The following is a 15,009-nucleotide window of genomic DNA, read 5'->3' on the forward strand; positions in this document are numbered from 1 at the left end:
GCTCTGTAAGAAGGTCAGCTAGATTAAAACTCTGAGTATAGTTAAAACAACTGAATTTATTCTCTGTAGCACCTTTACACCTTGTTAGATACATCTAATCATTTTCATCTTACTGCATCTTGTGATGTTAGGGGTCTGATGCAGTCGATGGCGAAGCAATGGGTGACTGCAGAGAATAATTAAACAAAGTTAAACAGTAGCTAATGGCCTTTTTCCTAAGGCATAGTATAGCTTGCTTTAGCTGAGGTGTTTCAACCATAATCTCATAATAGATACAACCATGTTGATCTGTGATATGCATAAATGTCTAGATATGTCTCTGTTCTGCCTGTTTTTTGTTCCTTGCAGAGGGGTGTGGGGTAGGAGAGGGTGTTTCAGTTCAGACTTTAGAGGCTGCCCCAGAAGGTCTGCCACCCCCTACAGTAAAGGCTGCTGGAGCCAATGTCCTGGAGGTCCACTGGTCCCCGCCCCAAAAACCTAACGGAGTCATCACCTCCTACCATATATACAGGTAACGTACACACACAGAAAAGGACTGGAAACACAGACAATGATGATTTTACTGAGGGTACATTCCACCTTGGCCCAGAGGGAAGGTAAAGGGTTGAGATCAAAAGGAGCTAACTTTGAAATACAACACATCCTCACACCAAAATAATAAAACACTGTGTTTACTAGTGGCTCCCAAAGTCACCTTTATGTTGTATGTACAACTGTTGCAGTAAGGGGAAGATTGCCTTCATCCTTAAAAGAAACAAATACTGACTGTTGTAGGAGACGGTATCAAAGACGCACACTTTGCACCATCATCGTCATTTCTGAAGAGAAAACATAGAATATTTTGTATTTACATGTGACTCACTGTGTAGAGGAGCAGGGCTTTTAGATCATGAGAAAGTGTGTTGAAAGCAGATGATGAGGTATAGATGAGCAGACATAGAAACAATCAGACCTGACACAAAGGTACTTTCACATTCTTATATACTCATACAAATCAGTGTGGTCATGTGCTCACATTATCCGCTCAGTCTGTCACTACAACACTAATAAACCAGAAGTAACACACATACATGACATCACAGACACATTTTTTGCATACGTGTAATGTACACATGAAATGTATATGCAGAAGTTTTGGTGATGAATCTCCAGATATGCTTGCCAATATACGTACGTTGTGTGTGCATGTGTGTGCGTGTTTGTGTGTATTAATGCATGCTGAAGGTCGTGGTCTGCTTGTTGACCAAAGACTGTGTGATCTGTATGCAGGGTCAGACCAGACTAAGCCCTTTAACTCCTCAGGAAACACACATTAGCATAGTAGTACACACACACACTGTCACACCTGGCATGATCAGACTCAGGCAGACAGGGACTTGGATAAAACAGGAAAATCTCTTTCGTTCTCTCTCTCTCTCTCTCACACACACACACTTCTGAAACCCTACGTAATCACAGACAAAGAGGCTTACCAAGACATCAGGGTGCTTGCATCAGCCAGTGACTTACACATAATGTTTAAGACGTGGTGTTACATTTTTTTATTTTAATTCCACAATTTTCATGCTTGCTTAACTAACCTGACATACTGATAATTTTTCTAGTATATTTTGTATCTACTGCAAAAAGTGAAACATCAAATACTTTCAGAGACTTTCAGTTTATTTTTAATACTGTGCTCTTATTTTATTTTATGTTTTTTTATATTATTTTATATTTTATTTATTAGGTAGCCAAAGTTAAATACTATAATACGGTTTATTCTAGTATATCCCAAGTGTAACTTGAATAAACAACGAATGACTGATCCAAGAATTTATTTTATTAAAGGCGTCCAGTAGGAACAGAGGAGAAGCTGCTGGTTTTCATCTGGTCCACGGGGCCATTTGAATTTTTTGATGCGAGCCCTGCCCTGCAGCCCTTCAGCTACTTCCAGTACAGGGTCAAAGCCCACAACTCCAAGGGCTCTGTTCTGAGCCCGTGGGCTTTAGCCCAAACCTTACAGGCAGAACCACAAGATATGGCCCCTCCCACGGCCACACCCACTGGTGAGTTCACCAAGTCACATGTAAACACTGCCGTTGTGTGAAAATGCTCTTCTATTGAATCACTGTAACAGTCCCACATGTTCTGCACATTGACAGGTGCGTACTCAGTCCATCTGAAATGGAGTGAACCGGGGCGGCCCAATGGTCTAATTTCCCATTATAGGCTGGTTTACAAGAAGCACCAACAGGACCCAACGCTCAACTCAACTGCTGTTACTGCTCTCACTGTGGAGGTAAATGCACACATACACAGTAACTGGTGGATGATGAGACCATGCTTTTCTCTGTGAGGACAGTGTCCTCCTGGATCACATGCTGTTTTCTGCAGGTATTTATTGTATGCAATAGAGTCACACAGAGCAATAAAGGTTTCTGTGTTTTGATAAGAGTACTCTCACATTCAAAAATTGTGAGCACAAAGTGAAACTCATGAACACATACCTGTAAAAGTACATTAAAAAATAAATTGAAAGTATACGGTCACTATATATAACATGCGGTGCGTGTGTATGTGTGTGTGTGTCTATTGTCATTTGCGATGCATGTAAAGAAATTTGGACTCTACCTGTGGTGCTAGTGCCATCTGTTTGCCAGTGAGGGGCCTGAAGACACACATGCGTGCACACACACAAACATACACTGCCCATGACCAGCTATTCTCCAGGGCCCTTCCCACAATTCTGTGCCATGCCTGATGCTCTAATGCAGGGAATAACTATGAGCAAGCCCCCGCAAACCAAACACACATATGTGCTCACACAGGCACATAAGCACACACATACACCCCCCCCACAGACCCACACACACACACACACACACACACATATACTACTGTTAACGGCTGCCATCTAGTCTAAATAGGAGTTGGCAGCTCAGTAAGCAGGCTAAGTTCACCCTAAGCTTCAATGAGATATTCGCCAACAGTGGCAAGCATCCTCTCTGCACGCCACCACACACCTGTTATTTGTGTGTGTGTGCATTAATATCTGAAACTCAGCCTTGTATGATTCAACTTACATGCAGCAGCTATCATTTAAAAAATAGATTTACCTCTATGTGACAGAAAGCAGAGAAGGAAAGAGAGAATGAGAAACAAAGACATGACCTAACAAGATAAGTAGAGATTCAAACATGAAATGAAGATAAAAGAGAGAGAAGAGGAGTGAGGAAAGAGGAATAAACACAGAGAGGAAATGCGCAAAAGCAAAAGGCAGAGAGCCAGATTGGCAGACCAAAGAACAACAGAGTAAATAGAGAGGGTATGAAAGAGAAAAGAAGAGGGCAGGAATGAGAGGGACCAAAAGAGATGAGTGGAGGGGGGTGAAAAAGACAAGTAAAGAAACAAAATGAGGGTGAGACAGAGTGATAGATCAGGGAAGGAGGGAGGAGAGCGAAAGCGGGAGAAGAGGTAGAAGTATAGATCTATATTCTGTCCATACGAGTGGCCTCTTCTCCCTCGGTGACCTTTGGCTTGTCACTCATAATTAATACAAGATGTAAATGGAGACCTTTCACCTTCTCATTGATATGGAACACTGTGTTTGTGTGTGAGTTTGTGTGTGTGTGAGAGGCTCATTGATATGGCATAGACTTATTTTGGTGGCGGTCATTTGTCACGCAGTAGCCTTCCCCACATGGCTCCATTGTTTAGGAATACACAAAGAAAGTGAAAATGAGAAACAAAGTTCCCAGTAAACTTTAAACAAGCAAGCTTTTTTAGGGATTTGTAACGTTTGTGCCTTGACTAGTAATGCAGAGCGAATTTTTTTTTTTTTTGATATATTGGGTTTGACACTTGAAAGGCAAATTAATTTGAGGTTTAAGAGAGAGACAAGCAGTCAATTAAAAGGATGAGTAGAATTTAGGAGGCAGGGAAAGGACATTTTGAAATTGGTGATAAACTGCTATTGACATTAATCAGCTGAATGCAGTTACAGTGCAAAACTTTCAGGTTCTTTTCCAGAAATCAGAAAACTGGTTTCAGTTTGGATAAAATAAATGCTAATTCCTTAAAGGCCCAAAACATCTTTGCTCAGTGATATCACCCCATTCATCTAGACAGATAGTAGATTTAAAAAACACAATTAATACTATTCAATAGGTCTCTGACACTGCAGCCACAGCTGAGCCACAAACATCATCTCCAGCAGAAGCATCAATATTAACTAATAAAATACTAACATGCATTTTACTCACTGAAACTGCTGGTAGATTCTCATTTATCATAGACTGTTGTAACCAGAGGAACATCTTTCACTTTTTTCCACTGTCAGAAACTTGTCAGAAGTGATGTTAGGCTCTCTCTTTTTCCTCCACCCTTGTCTGCTTTATCCTCACTTAACTTTTTTTCACCTTAATATTCACTAATCCACCCATTCTTTTCTGCTCAAAATCTCTTAATGTGGTGGATGTATTGTTGTACATGCGTGTGTGTGTGTGTCCATTTGGTATGTGTGTATTTGTGTGTGTATTGATCTCAGGCTGGGCTGGGAACCCTGCTCTGTGCCAGCTTGGCTGATTAATGGGGTCGTCATGGCAATCGGACGGAATGAGGGTACGAAGCGCAGGCGGCCTGCCTCACTAGATCCCTACGCGCCGCCTGGCACACACACACACACACACACACACACAAATTCTCTGTCCATGCCTTACACCTTTCTGACAGACATGTTAGTCACTCACGCAGGGTGTCAGGTTGCCTTTCTTGCTTCTCTTACTTCTCTTCTTCTTTATATTTCTTCTTTCTTTATTTTCTGTCATTGCTCTTTTCTCCTCTGCTCCCTTCTTCCTCTTAGTGTTCACCCTATAACTCTTTTTTTCTTTTGTTTGCTCCTACGTCACCTTTTTTACACAGGGCATCTTATTCCTCCAATACATTTTCTTTCTCTTTAAAGCTCATTGGGCTGCTATCTCCACACCAGTGAAGATTTTAGCCATCAACCATCATTTTGTTCTGGGTTTGTTTCATGCACCCTCCGCTCAACTCATGCCACCCCAAGATCTTCTCCTCTGATTCGCTGATTCTTTTTTTGTCCATTGTCACAACCTTTACTACCTTGCAACTCTTCTACCTGTCTCTGCCTGTTCTTTCATTTTTCTCTCCTTTCTCTCCTTTCCTCCTCTCCTGTTACCGCTTCCCTCTCTTCTATGATCTCTGCCTCGATTTCTTCTAAACCCTCCCATTGTCCCTCATCCCTCACTCTACATTCTCTTCCACCCGATCCTTATTTCTTAATTTACTCCATTCCTCTCTTCCATCTGCCAGCTTCTCTCACCAGTTTTACTACCTTCTTTCACCTCTTCCTCACTTTAACCCTCCTCTACCCCATCTCTTTCCCTTATTCCCCTTGCACCTATTCTCCCTCTCCTATACATTCTTCTCTCCTCCCTTGCATCCTTCCCTGACCTGCTCTCCCTCCATCCAGTTTTTTTTTTTTTTTCAGTCTTCCTACCTCCTGTATTTCCCTGCCTAACACCTCCCTCTTCCTCCTCCCCTATTCCTCTGTCCTTTCCTCCCTCCCTTGGCTCTTCCAGATGTTACACTGCAGCCCTTGGGATCACTGGTGAAGGGAGACCATGTGCATACATATGTGTGTGAGCGTGAGTGTGTGTATGTATGTGAGAGTTTGTTCCTTTACGTGGATACATATGTCTGAATATGATTGCATGTGAGTGTGTGTTTGTGCATGTATAACATATTTTTGTTTGCGTATGTATGTGCAACAGTGTGTGTGTGTGTGTGTGTGTGTGTGTGTGTGTGTGCGTGCATGTGTGCTGTATTAATACATCCCATTGATCAGAGCAGGACCCCTGACAGTCATCATCCCTGAGAACCATCTGGCCGACGCCTGACGCTCCCTCACCCAAACACAAGCTGACACCCTATTAATCTGCTACCGCCATGCATACATACGTGTGTGTGCGTGCGTGTGTTTTTTGTGTGTGTGTGTGTGCGTGAATGAATGAATCGGTGAGAGCGCATGGAGGAGAGTGTGTAATGCGTATGTAAGAGGTTACGTGTGGAGTATGCGTTAACATTTTTGCCATGTCCATGTTTGTGCGTGCGTGAACGTGCGTGAGTGTGTTTATGTATGTGTATGTGTTCCAAACCCAAAGTGTGCACACACATACGAATGTGTACACGCACCACTCCGCCATCCGCCAACAACAGCCGGCACTGAAGGGAGCTGAAGGGTGCTTGGAAATTAAGGTTATTACACAAATTGAGCCATATGGTCTAAATATTTCAGAGCTGAAATTTACTAGGCAATAAAAATGGCCCCTACCTCGGTAATGGTGTAAATTACAGCTTAACCACCAGCGCTAATGATGTCCTTCTGTACGCCCCGTAACCAACCGTACATGAAGGACACATTGTTTAAAAAATACCCCAGGAAAAGCAAAAGACAGATAGAGAGGGAGAGCAAGGAAAAGAGAAGAGGGGATGGGAATAGAGGGGGAAGAAGGAAGTGAAAGAGGTGAGGAAAGAGAGAGTGAGAGAAGGAGATGGAGAGAAAGAGAGTGATTAATATAGAGAGTGGAGAAAGAGAAAGAGAGAGAGAGCTAGCAGCATGTTTACAATCTGTTAGTTTACCATTAAGAGCCCGTCAGAGGGTGCGGGACAGCGAGGGCCAGCCAGCGAACTGTGTCTCAAAGCCGACATGAGGTTCAGAATATGTTTGTGTGTGTGTGTGGGTGTGTGTATGTGTGTGTCTCCCACATATTCAGAATGTGTGTACTTAGGCATGCGCAGTTCAGAGATGTATTTAAGTATGGACATGTTATCAGGATACGTTGTGTGTACTTGGCCTGCAGGTGTGTTGAATGATTTGATCGGGACAAACAAGTAATAGTGTTAAACACATGGTGTGAAACACAGTATGACTACAGATGTAGAGTTTGGAGATACTTAAGCATGCATGTGTTTTTGATTGGTTTTGCCTGACCATATGCACGGCAGATATGTAAGCTATGACTGAGAATAGCTCAGCAGGCGTGTTTTCTGGTTGCAAGTAAACTGGCCTGAAGTACAGCTAACCTGAGCATCACATTATTGAAAATGTTTGTGGGGAACCCATTCAATGCCAAGTATTTCATTACTCACTTGGAAAATGTATTTGTCCTGCCAAGTGCAGGTCATTGTCCAAACAATGATGCATGTACCAGACATGACCTCTATGAAAAGGTGGAGCACCTTAAAGGAACATTTCAGAAATATGCTTCATTCACAGACCAACAGTAACGAAATCCACCAACCTGCACCTCTAAAGCTCACCAATTATCACATTATAAATTCTTAGTTTAATCCAACAAGACTCTCGACAAGTAAGCAAAAAAGCAACTCAGAATGTCAAATAATTTATTTAAGATTGATCTCCAGTGCAGGTCTCAGGGGGACACAAAAAACTGATGAATCAGTTCGTAGTTAGTGAAAGACTAAGGCTAAGCATATAGCCATTATTGCCAGTAATATCAGAACTGAGTAATCAGAATATTAAAATACATAAAATAACTATTTTATTCATCATTTTTTTAAATGTTCTGTTGAAAAATTCCGTTGTGTTGAACTTGAAGCGTTTCTGTAGAGTTTCGCTTGTGTCTCTATATTTTTAGCGCATCTCTCTGATTCAATTCTCTAAGCTGCCATAGTTTTCATATAATCATGAAATGCAAAATGCTACCCACTCATGTCCGTGGATATGTATTTATCCTCAAGAGATTTAGATTTTTCAGGACATACTATAATATAGAAATATACAGAAGAAAATATCCAGGCATATGAACTTGGTGATGTCATGGATTTCAATTTGACCGACCTGTTTTAGCTAGGTTAAAACTTTAAATAAAATAATTTAATGGCATGGAAGCGGGACTGAAAAACAGCTTTACTCTTTGGCTTGTTGCTTTTAACCCTCTCTTACTTTCTCCTCAGTTATCCTCTTTGCATCACTTAACAACAGGAGCAGAGGATAGAGGGTGGCCAGAGGAACGGGAATGACAAGGCTTTGCCCTTGCTCTCAGTGACACCCTCTAACAAATGAGGGAGACAGAGGAGTGGGGGGAAGAGAGGAATGCAGTGCTGAGTGCACAGAGGGTGAGGAGTGAGGGATGAGGAGGTTGAGAGTGGAGGAGGAGACAGGTGAAGAGAGGAAGGAAGGATTAGAGGAGAGGATAAGGAGACTCAGATGCAGAGTTCGTTAGGCCCTCGGCCTATCAGACCCCTTAGTTAGAGGTCTCCAACTCTGATTGGAGGGCTCTCAGCATTCTGCATAAACAGCCAAATAATCAGGCTGCAACACTCCCTCTTCTCCCCACTGCAATCTTTCTCTCTGTCTCTTCATCTTTTTCACAACTCCTCCCTCTATCACTCCATACCGCTCAGGCCTCCCTCCATTACTAAATTTCCATCTGGGTTTTCTCTACCTCTGTCCCAAATTACAGTTTTTATGTTATTCTCATCCACCATCTTTGCCCTCTTCTGCTGTCTCCCTCTCACTCTGTCAAGTGATTTTTTTTGTGAGTTTAGTATATATTCTCTTACTTCCTCTCTCTCCCTCTCTCTTCATGCTCTCTCTCTCTCACTCTCTTTCGCTCTGTAATGACAGGTTGTGTGTTATTTTGTGTCTGTCTGTGAAGAGGCTACACCATCCAGTGTAGTGCTCTCCACTTGTCTTAATGGCTGTTTAGTGCTGCATCCACGATATGATGGTCATCACTTTAGAGGAACGCCGAGTGTGTGTGAGTGTGAGCGTGTTTAAGAGAGGGAGGGGAAAAAATGAGTTTAGTATATTTGTGATGAGTCCAGTCAACTCTGGTGGAAAGTGTGTGTGGTGTGGTGTGTGTGTGTGACTGAATCCTTGTCAAGTGTTTGTTTTGGGAGTGGGCTGTATGTATGACCATAGCCTGGAGGACGTGTTCCTGCCAACCCCTCTGTCTGATGCTGTCTCAGAGCCTGGACATGAATGCAGAGTCTTTGTGTTTCTATTTGGCAGTCAGCATAATGTCCATTGATTGGTTGTACAGGGTTTAAAGATGACAGGGATGCTAAAAAGCTTTAGTGTTTGTAAGATGCTGGTCTGTGTCTGCAGACCAGCAGACACTCCTTCAAGAGGAAAATCACCATACTCCCAGTCACATCTGATAAACTTATTACCTTTGATTTAATTTGTCCTGATGAGATTTTTGTTTTTCATTTAAAATTAACTCCAGTTCAGCTTCAAATTACTTTTACAGTTACTTTTGTCTTTTGATGGCCCTCGATTGGAAATTGCCTGTACAAATAATCATGTTTTTTTCTGTTTTATTTATTTGTTTTTGTTTTTTTGTTTTTTTTTTAACCAACTGCTCATTAATTATAACTAGCATCCCTAATAAATATTAGATTTTTATATACAATTGACCTGATAGAAGAAATAAAGCTCTGATAAAGTTGTATGTGCAGACAAACACGTTTGCTCATTTCAATTCCAGCGGATATCTGTGGATTCTAAGCAGGACGAAGCCGTCCCTCACTCACCAGAATTTGTCCATTGGTCTTTGGCCACAGCACACACACACACACGCATATATAAACACCAAATATGCTGTTCCTGGGGTCTAGAACCGCCAAAGCCAATCATGGCTGTCGGTGTGAAGTGGGCATGCCTGTTCCAGACCCCTGCAGTCCCTCTCTATGTCTGTGCTGGCCACAGACAAACACATGCCTAATGGCACTCTGCATGTTTCTGTGTGTGTGTGTGTGTGTGTGTGTGTGTGTGTGTGTGTGTGTGTGTGTGTGTGTGTGTGTGTGTGTGTGTGTGTGTTGCACAAACGTCTGTATGTGTCAGGGTCTGTCTAACGCACACTGACTAGCAGGGACACCCATGCAGGGCATTTGCAAACAGACACAGGGCAATTGTGCCAGCAGCATTGAATTAGGCATGCACACATAAATACGTGCACACACACACAAACTTGGCTTGAGAGCATGGCATGGGGGGGGCGAGAGAGCAGCATGGGGTGCACTGGCTCACCTCAGAAACCTCTGAAAACAATTACTGCTCTCACAGGGCTGGTCAGGGCACAGCTTGTACTAATAGACTGGACTGGAGAATTGAATTGAATTGAATTGAATTGAATTGAATTGAATTGAATTGAACTAAACTGAATTGAACAAGTTGAAGTCAACTGAGCTGAATTGAGTTGGATCATATCTTATCATGACATGTTTTAGCACACACTGAAAGAACTAAGACACATAAGAAAAGGTGAAACAGCGTGGTGCTTTATTATCTCTCCAGGACTTAATATGACGGAGCAGAGAGGCCAGAGAAGGCCTGTGGAGAGAAACATCCCTTAGGCAGACCAGTTGGATCCCATTCACCTATCATTAGAAATTCTTCTTTCATGTATGTTCTTAGGCACTTGGTACTTGTACCTGCACATCTGTGTGTGTGTGTGTGTGTGTGTGTGTGTGTGTGTGGGTGTGAGAGAGAGAGAGAGACAAAGAGTATGTGTGTGTACGTGCATGCATGTGTGTAGCCATATGCTAATGTTGGTCCATCTCTCTGTCTCTGTCTCTCTGCGGGGCCCAGTGCCGGGGCCTTTGTGAGATAATCAGCATAATTCTTTTGACAAATACACATGGTTATTCTTAATTAGTATCACACACTGTCCCCCCGGCAACACCATGCCTCTCCACCTGAATATCACACACACACACACACACACAGATGTGCAGTTGCACACACGCACTTCTAGGGACACATGGATACAAAACAAGATGTGTGCAGATGCAGGTTTACACATGAACACCCGTATCGATATATGTGCACGAGGCTCAATGAACACATATACACACTGACCCTTTTACATAGGTGACACACACAGAAACACATACACTGCTCAGAGGACCCCTGCTGTAGCTCGGCTCACACACCAAAGAGAAGACAGAATGAGGAAATAAAAGATTGAATAGATTGCTTCCTTGCCCTCAATGCTAAGTTGTGTTGAACCATGTAAGATCTGAGGGCTCTTTAATGTATAAATTAGCACGACCTCTTCCTGTCTCTTCTTTCCCTATCATTGTCTCCTTTTCTCTCCCTCTGTCTTGTTTACACTTTACACAACCTCTCTTTCCTCAACACCCCACCCCCCCAACCGCTCTCTTGACTTCTTGCTCCCCCTCTGTTCTTTTGCATTTGGCATGATTATCTGGTGACTTTGATCATCCACACACACATGTACACACTCAATGCTCACTGGATTTAGGTTGATGAGACCATTTTTCCTTTCATATCTTACATTGCCGCTGTTCATGTAGTCTTCATAGGTTGGCCTTTTTTACAGCTACCAATCACTATAGCTAATTTTGCCCATGGTGGAGAAAAAAGTAAAAATCTAATGCTAAAGTCGTAGAGGCCCATTGCCAAAAGTGCAGTGTGGCTCTGACCCCAAAGTTGGTGCTGAAACATTAACTGAAATATATCCACAACTGTTTAATCTGATATACTGTAGATCAAGGTCAGATACTGCATTATATACATAAAGTGTAAATGTGGTTTATTTAACAGAAACCCTTCAAATGCATGGTTGGGAAATACAGTTCCAGTTGTGTGGTTTTAAGTGTTTTCTACTCTCCCATTTGTTTATCTTCACTGCTGAGATTAGTGGATATTAAATTTATCTGAACTCTGTTATTCACATCATTATTTCAGTGGTAGTTTTGTGTGTATGTTTTTGCCTACATATTCCTTAACATGTGTATTATGTGAAAGTGTTTGTTTTGTGTGTGTGTCTGAACATGTGTATGTATGAGGGAGAAATAGTTATTGAGGGAGCTGTTAATGTAATGTAATAGTAGTGTGTTTCAGTGTTACACCATTTGATTACTGTCTGTCTGCATGCTTGTCCGTGTGTGTGTGTGTGTGTGTGTGTGTGTGTGTGTGTGTGTGTGCACGCGCAGTTACCAGGCTGTGGTGGAGAATTTCATACTGCTAGATTGTTGAGTATTTGTGTGTACGTGTGTGTGTGTGTGTGATGTAGCGAGGAGGCTGTTAATGTGGTGTGTTTCAGTGATAAAGTGTTTGAATGTATTGCCATCTAGAGGCGTGTAGCAGAGTCTCCATGCTCCTATAAAAGCTGCCAGCGCCAGATGCTGCTATTGACAATGTGCATATGTTAACCGCTTTATAGGCCACATGCCTCACATATTTCACTGGCTTTTAAGGTAGAGAGATCTCTCATTCTCGCTCACTTAATCTGTCTCTCCCTTTTGCCACATCTATCTTTTTTCTCTCCCACTTTAGCTTTCTCCCCTCTTTTTTTTAACCATTCACTCCATCTCTCTCTGTCTTGCTCTCTCTCTCACCCACCTTCCTCTCTCTCCTTTTTATTTCCTTCTTCAGTTATTAACCTACTCACTCTCTTACTTTTTCTTATCCCTCTTTTCTAATTCTCTGTCCTACATTGCCTTACTTACATATACGTCTTTCATTCTGACGTTTTTTTTTTTCTTTCGGCCTTTATGTCTCCCTCCCTCCACCCCTTTCTCTTTCTGTCTTTCTCTACCCCTGTGTCTCTCTCTTTGCGTCCCTCCCTCCCTCTCTCTACTGAGAAGTACTGTGATTTGCAGGAGGATTTAGCTTGTGTCTAGGGGCTTATTAATCCTATTTTACTGTGGATGAAAAACATGTTGGCTCCCAGACATGAAAACTGTGAATACACGCATTCTGGTTGTTGTTCAGACAGTTCATCCTTGGTGCCACGCTACGGTGATTTGTCAGGGTTTTCATTTGATTCAGTTTGAATTGGAGCCTTTTTGATCCTCTTGCCGCTGCATTGAAGTGGGTTACCAGTTAATCTCTTTACATATGCTTGCTTATGTGAAAGCATACACTCCTGAACAGACAATTTAAAAAAAAACTGCAGAGTCAACACATAAAAAATATACCCTCCTGTGCTGTGCATTCACACAACTATGTTGACACATACACAGAGAAACATCAGTCTCATAGTTGATTCCAAGCTCACAGTCGTGAACAAACAAACAGGCGATGCCACATCCTGGAGCCTAGTGCTCCCTGACTACCATGTCATCGCACGCCAGGGCCTTTTGAAACAACAGTGTGTCTCTTATCAATTAGTAAATGTTGTTCCCACTGTATCACACACACACATACACACTGCCCCGTGTCTGCCAGGGTGTTGGGCTGGGTCCCACTGCCTAAAGCTACTGGCAGACACACTGCGTTTGTGTATGTTTGTGTGTGTCTGATATGAAAGGGTGCATGTGTGACATAAACACTCAATCTGGAAGCTTTGAATTCACCCATAAGGGACAGCCGTCTGCCTGCCAGTCTCTCTGTCTCTGCCACTTCTCTGGTGTCTACTTACTTTGCCATGGCAGAGCCTGTATGTTGAAATGTTGATATCACAAATCCCATGTCATGTCATCTTAGCTCGCAATTGTTTCAGTGCTCCTTTTCATTCCCCATTTTAATGAGTAATGTGTTGGTTTTATCCATACACGGTTTGTTTGTGTAACTAATTTCCTGACTCTCTTTTCTCTTGCTATGCTGTTTCTATCCACTCTTATTTCTTTCTCTTTTTAACTCTTGCGCAATAATTTCTTCGTCTTCCTTCTTTTCCCTCCTGTATATTCTTCTCCATACGACTGTCTCCCTCTCTCCCTCTCCTACTTTTTCCTTTTCTTACCTCTCTCTTCTTGTACTCATGCCATCTCTCTGTATATCATACCTTGGTTTCTCTGTCTCTCTCAGGGTTCAGTCTTCGAAGCAACAGTCTATGGTCTTGAACCATACAGTCAGTATAGTCTGCGAGTTGAAGCTGTTAACGCGGCAGGTAGGTTGAATATGATTAGTAGCTCCTTTAAACCATCAGGGACGAATAATATCAGCACCAGCCAGTGAACCACTCTGAGTCTTGATGTTTTGTTACCCCTCAGGCAGTGTGTCCAGTCCATGGGTAGGCATTAGGACCCTGGAGGCTTCTCCAGCCGGCCTGGCTAACTTCACAGTGGAGCAGAGAGAGCAGGGCCGGGCACTGCTGCTCAGCTGGGATCAGCCACTTGTTCCAAATGGAGTCATCACGGTACAGGCAATACATACAACAAAAACAGTGAACATATACCAAAGTGAAGTGGGGCATAATCAAATCAGCCTCACACAGTAGAAGATGCAGAAGTAGCAGCACATAGATACCAGTAGTGTACATACAAAAGCCCACAAGCACACTCACAAGAATTATCAACTTACAAGAAGCAAAATTTACTCATGTAAGCAGCAGCTCGTGATACATGCTGATACACATAATGTGCACAGCAATAGGCCTGTACCTGAAGTCAGAATTACAACAAGCGTATACACATTAGCACATATTCCTGAGTTTTTTTCCTGCACTTCTTTGTTGTGTTCTGACCTTTCACCTGCTTAACATCTTTGTCCCTCTACTGTTCTCTGTTCCACTATGTCCTACTTTAATCTTTGCTTTCTCTTCTCCTCTCCCACTGCTCTTGATACTTTTCTTTCCTCTTTCCTTTCCCTCTCCTCTTCTTCCAGATGTATAACTTATACAGTGAGGGGAACCTGGAGTTCAGCGGTCTATCTCGCAACTTCCTGTTTCGTCGTTTGGAACCATGGACTGTTTATACTTTGACTCTTGAAGCTTGTACCTCAAGAGGATGCACACGCAGCCCTCCTCAGCATATTACCACTGCAGCAGCTCCACCTGCTTCTCAACCTCCTCCCAGGCCTCTCTTCATTGGCCCAGATCGTGTCTCACTTAGGTGGGGACCTCCTGCCCAGCCCAATGGGCCAATTGGAGAGTATTTCTTACTAGGGAGAAGTCTAGAAGAAGTGGGGAGGGGAAGAAATAATGAAGAGGATATTGAAAGGGGAAAGGTGGGTGAAACTAAAGACATGTCTCTGAGGATGTATGTAGTGACATCATCATGTACGACTGA

The 15,009-nt window shown here is 42.7% G+C and overlaps 1 protein-coding gene across 1 annotated transcript in view; it reads left to right on the forward strand.

The window, feature by feature from the left end:
- ush2a (Usher syndrome 2A (autosomal recessive, mild)) overlaps positions 1–15,009 on the forward strand; it is a 188,297-nt gene that overhangs the window by 157,510 nt on the left and 15,778 nt on the right. Inside the window, exons 72-77 of the mRNA XM_018666882.2 lie at positions 349–511; positions 1,831–2,048; positions 2,145–2,281; positions 13,808–13,889; positions 13,993–14,138; positions 14,606–14,947. Of these exons, the coding sequence (XP_018522398.1) occupies positions 349–511; positions 1,831–2,048; positions 2,145–2,281; positions 13,808–13,889; positions 13,993–14,138; positions 14,606–14,947 (1,088 nt within the window). The remainder of the gene's footprint in view (positions 1–348; positions 512–1,830; positions 2,049–2,144; positions 2,282–13,807; positions 13,890–13,992; positions 14,139–14,605; positions 14,948–15,009) is intronic.

Source organism: Lates calcarifer, linkage group LG2, assembly GCF_001640805.2.
Source record: "Lates calcarifer isolate ASB-BC8 linkage group LG2, TLL_Latcal_v3, whole genome shotgun sequence".
NCBI lineage: Eukaryota > Metazoa > Chordata > Actinopteri > Centropomidae > Lates > Lates calcarifer.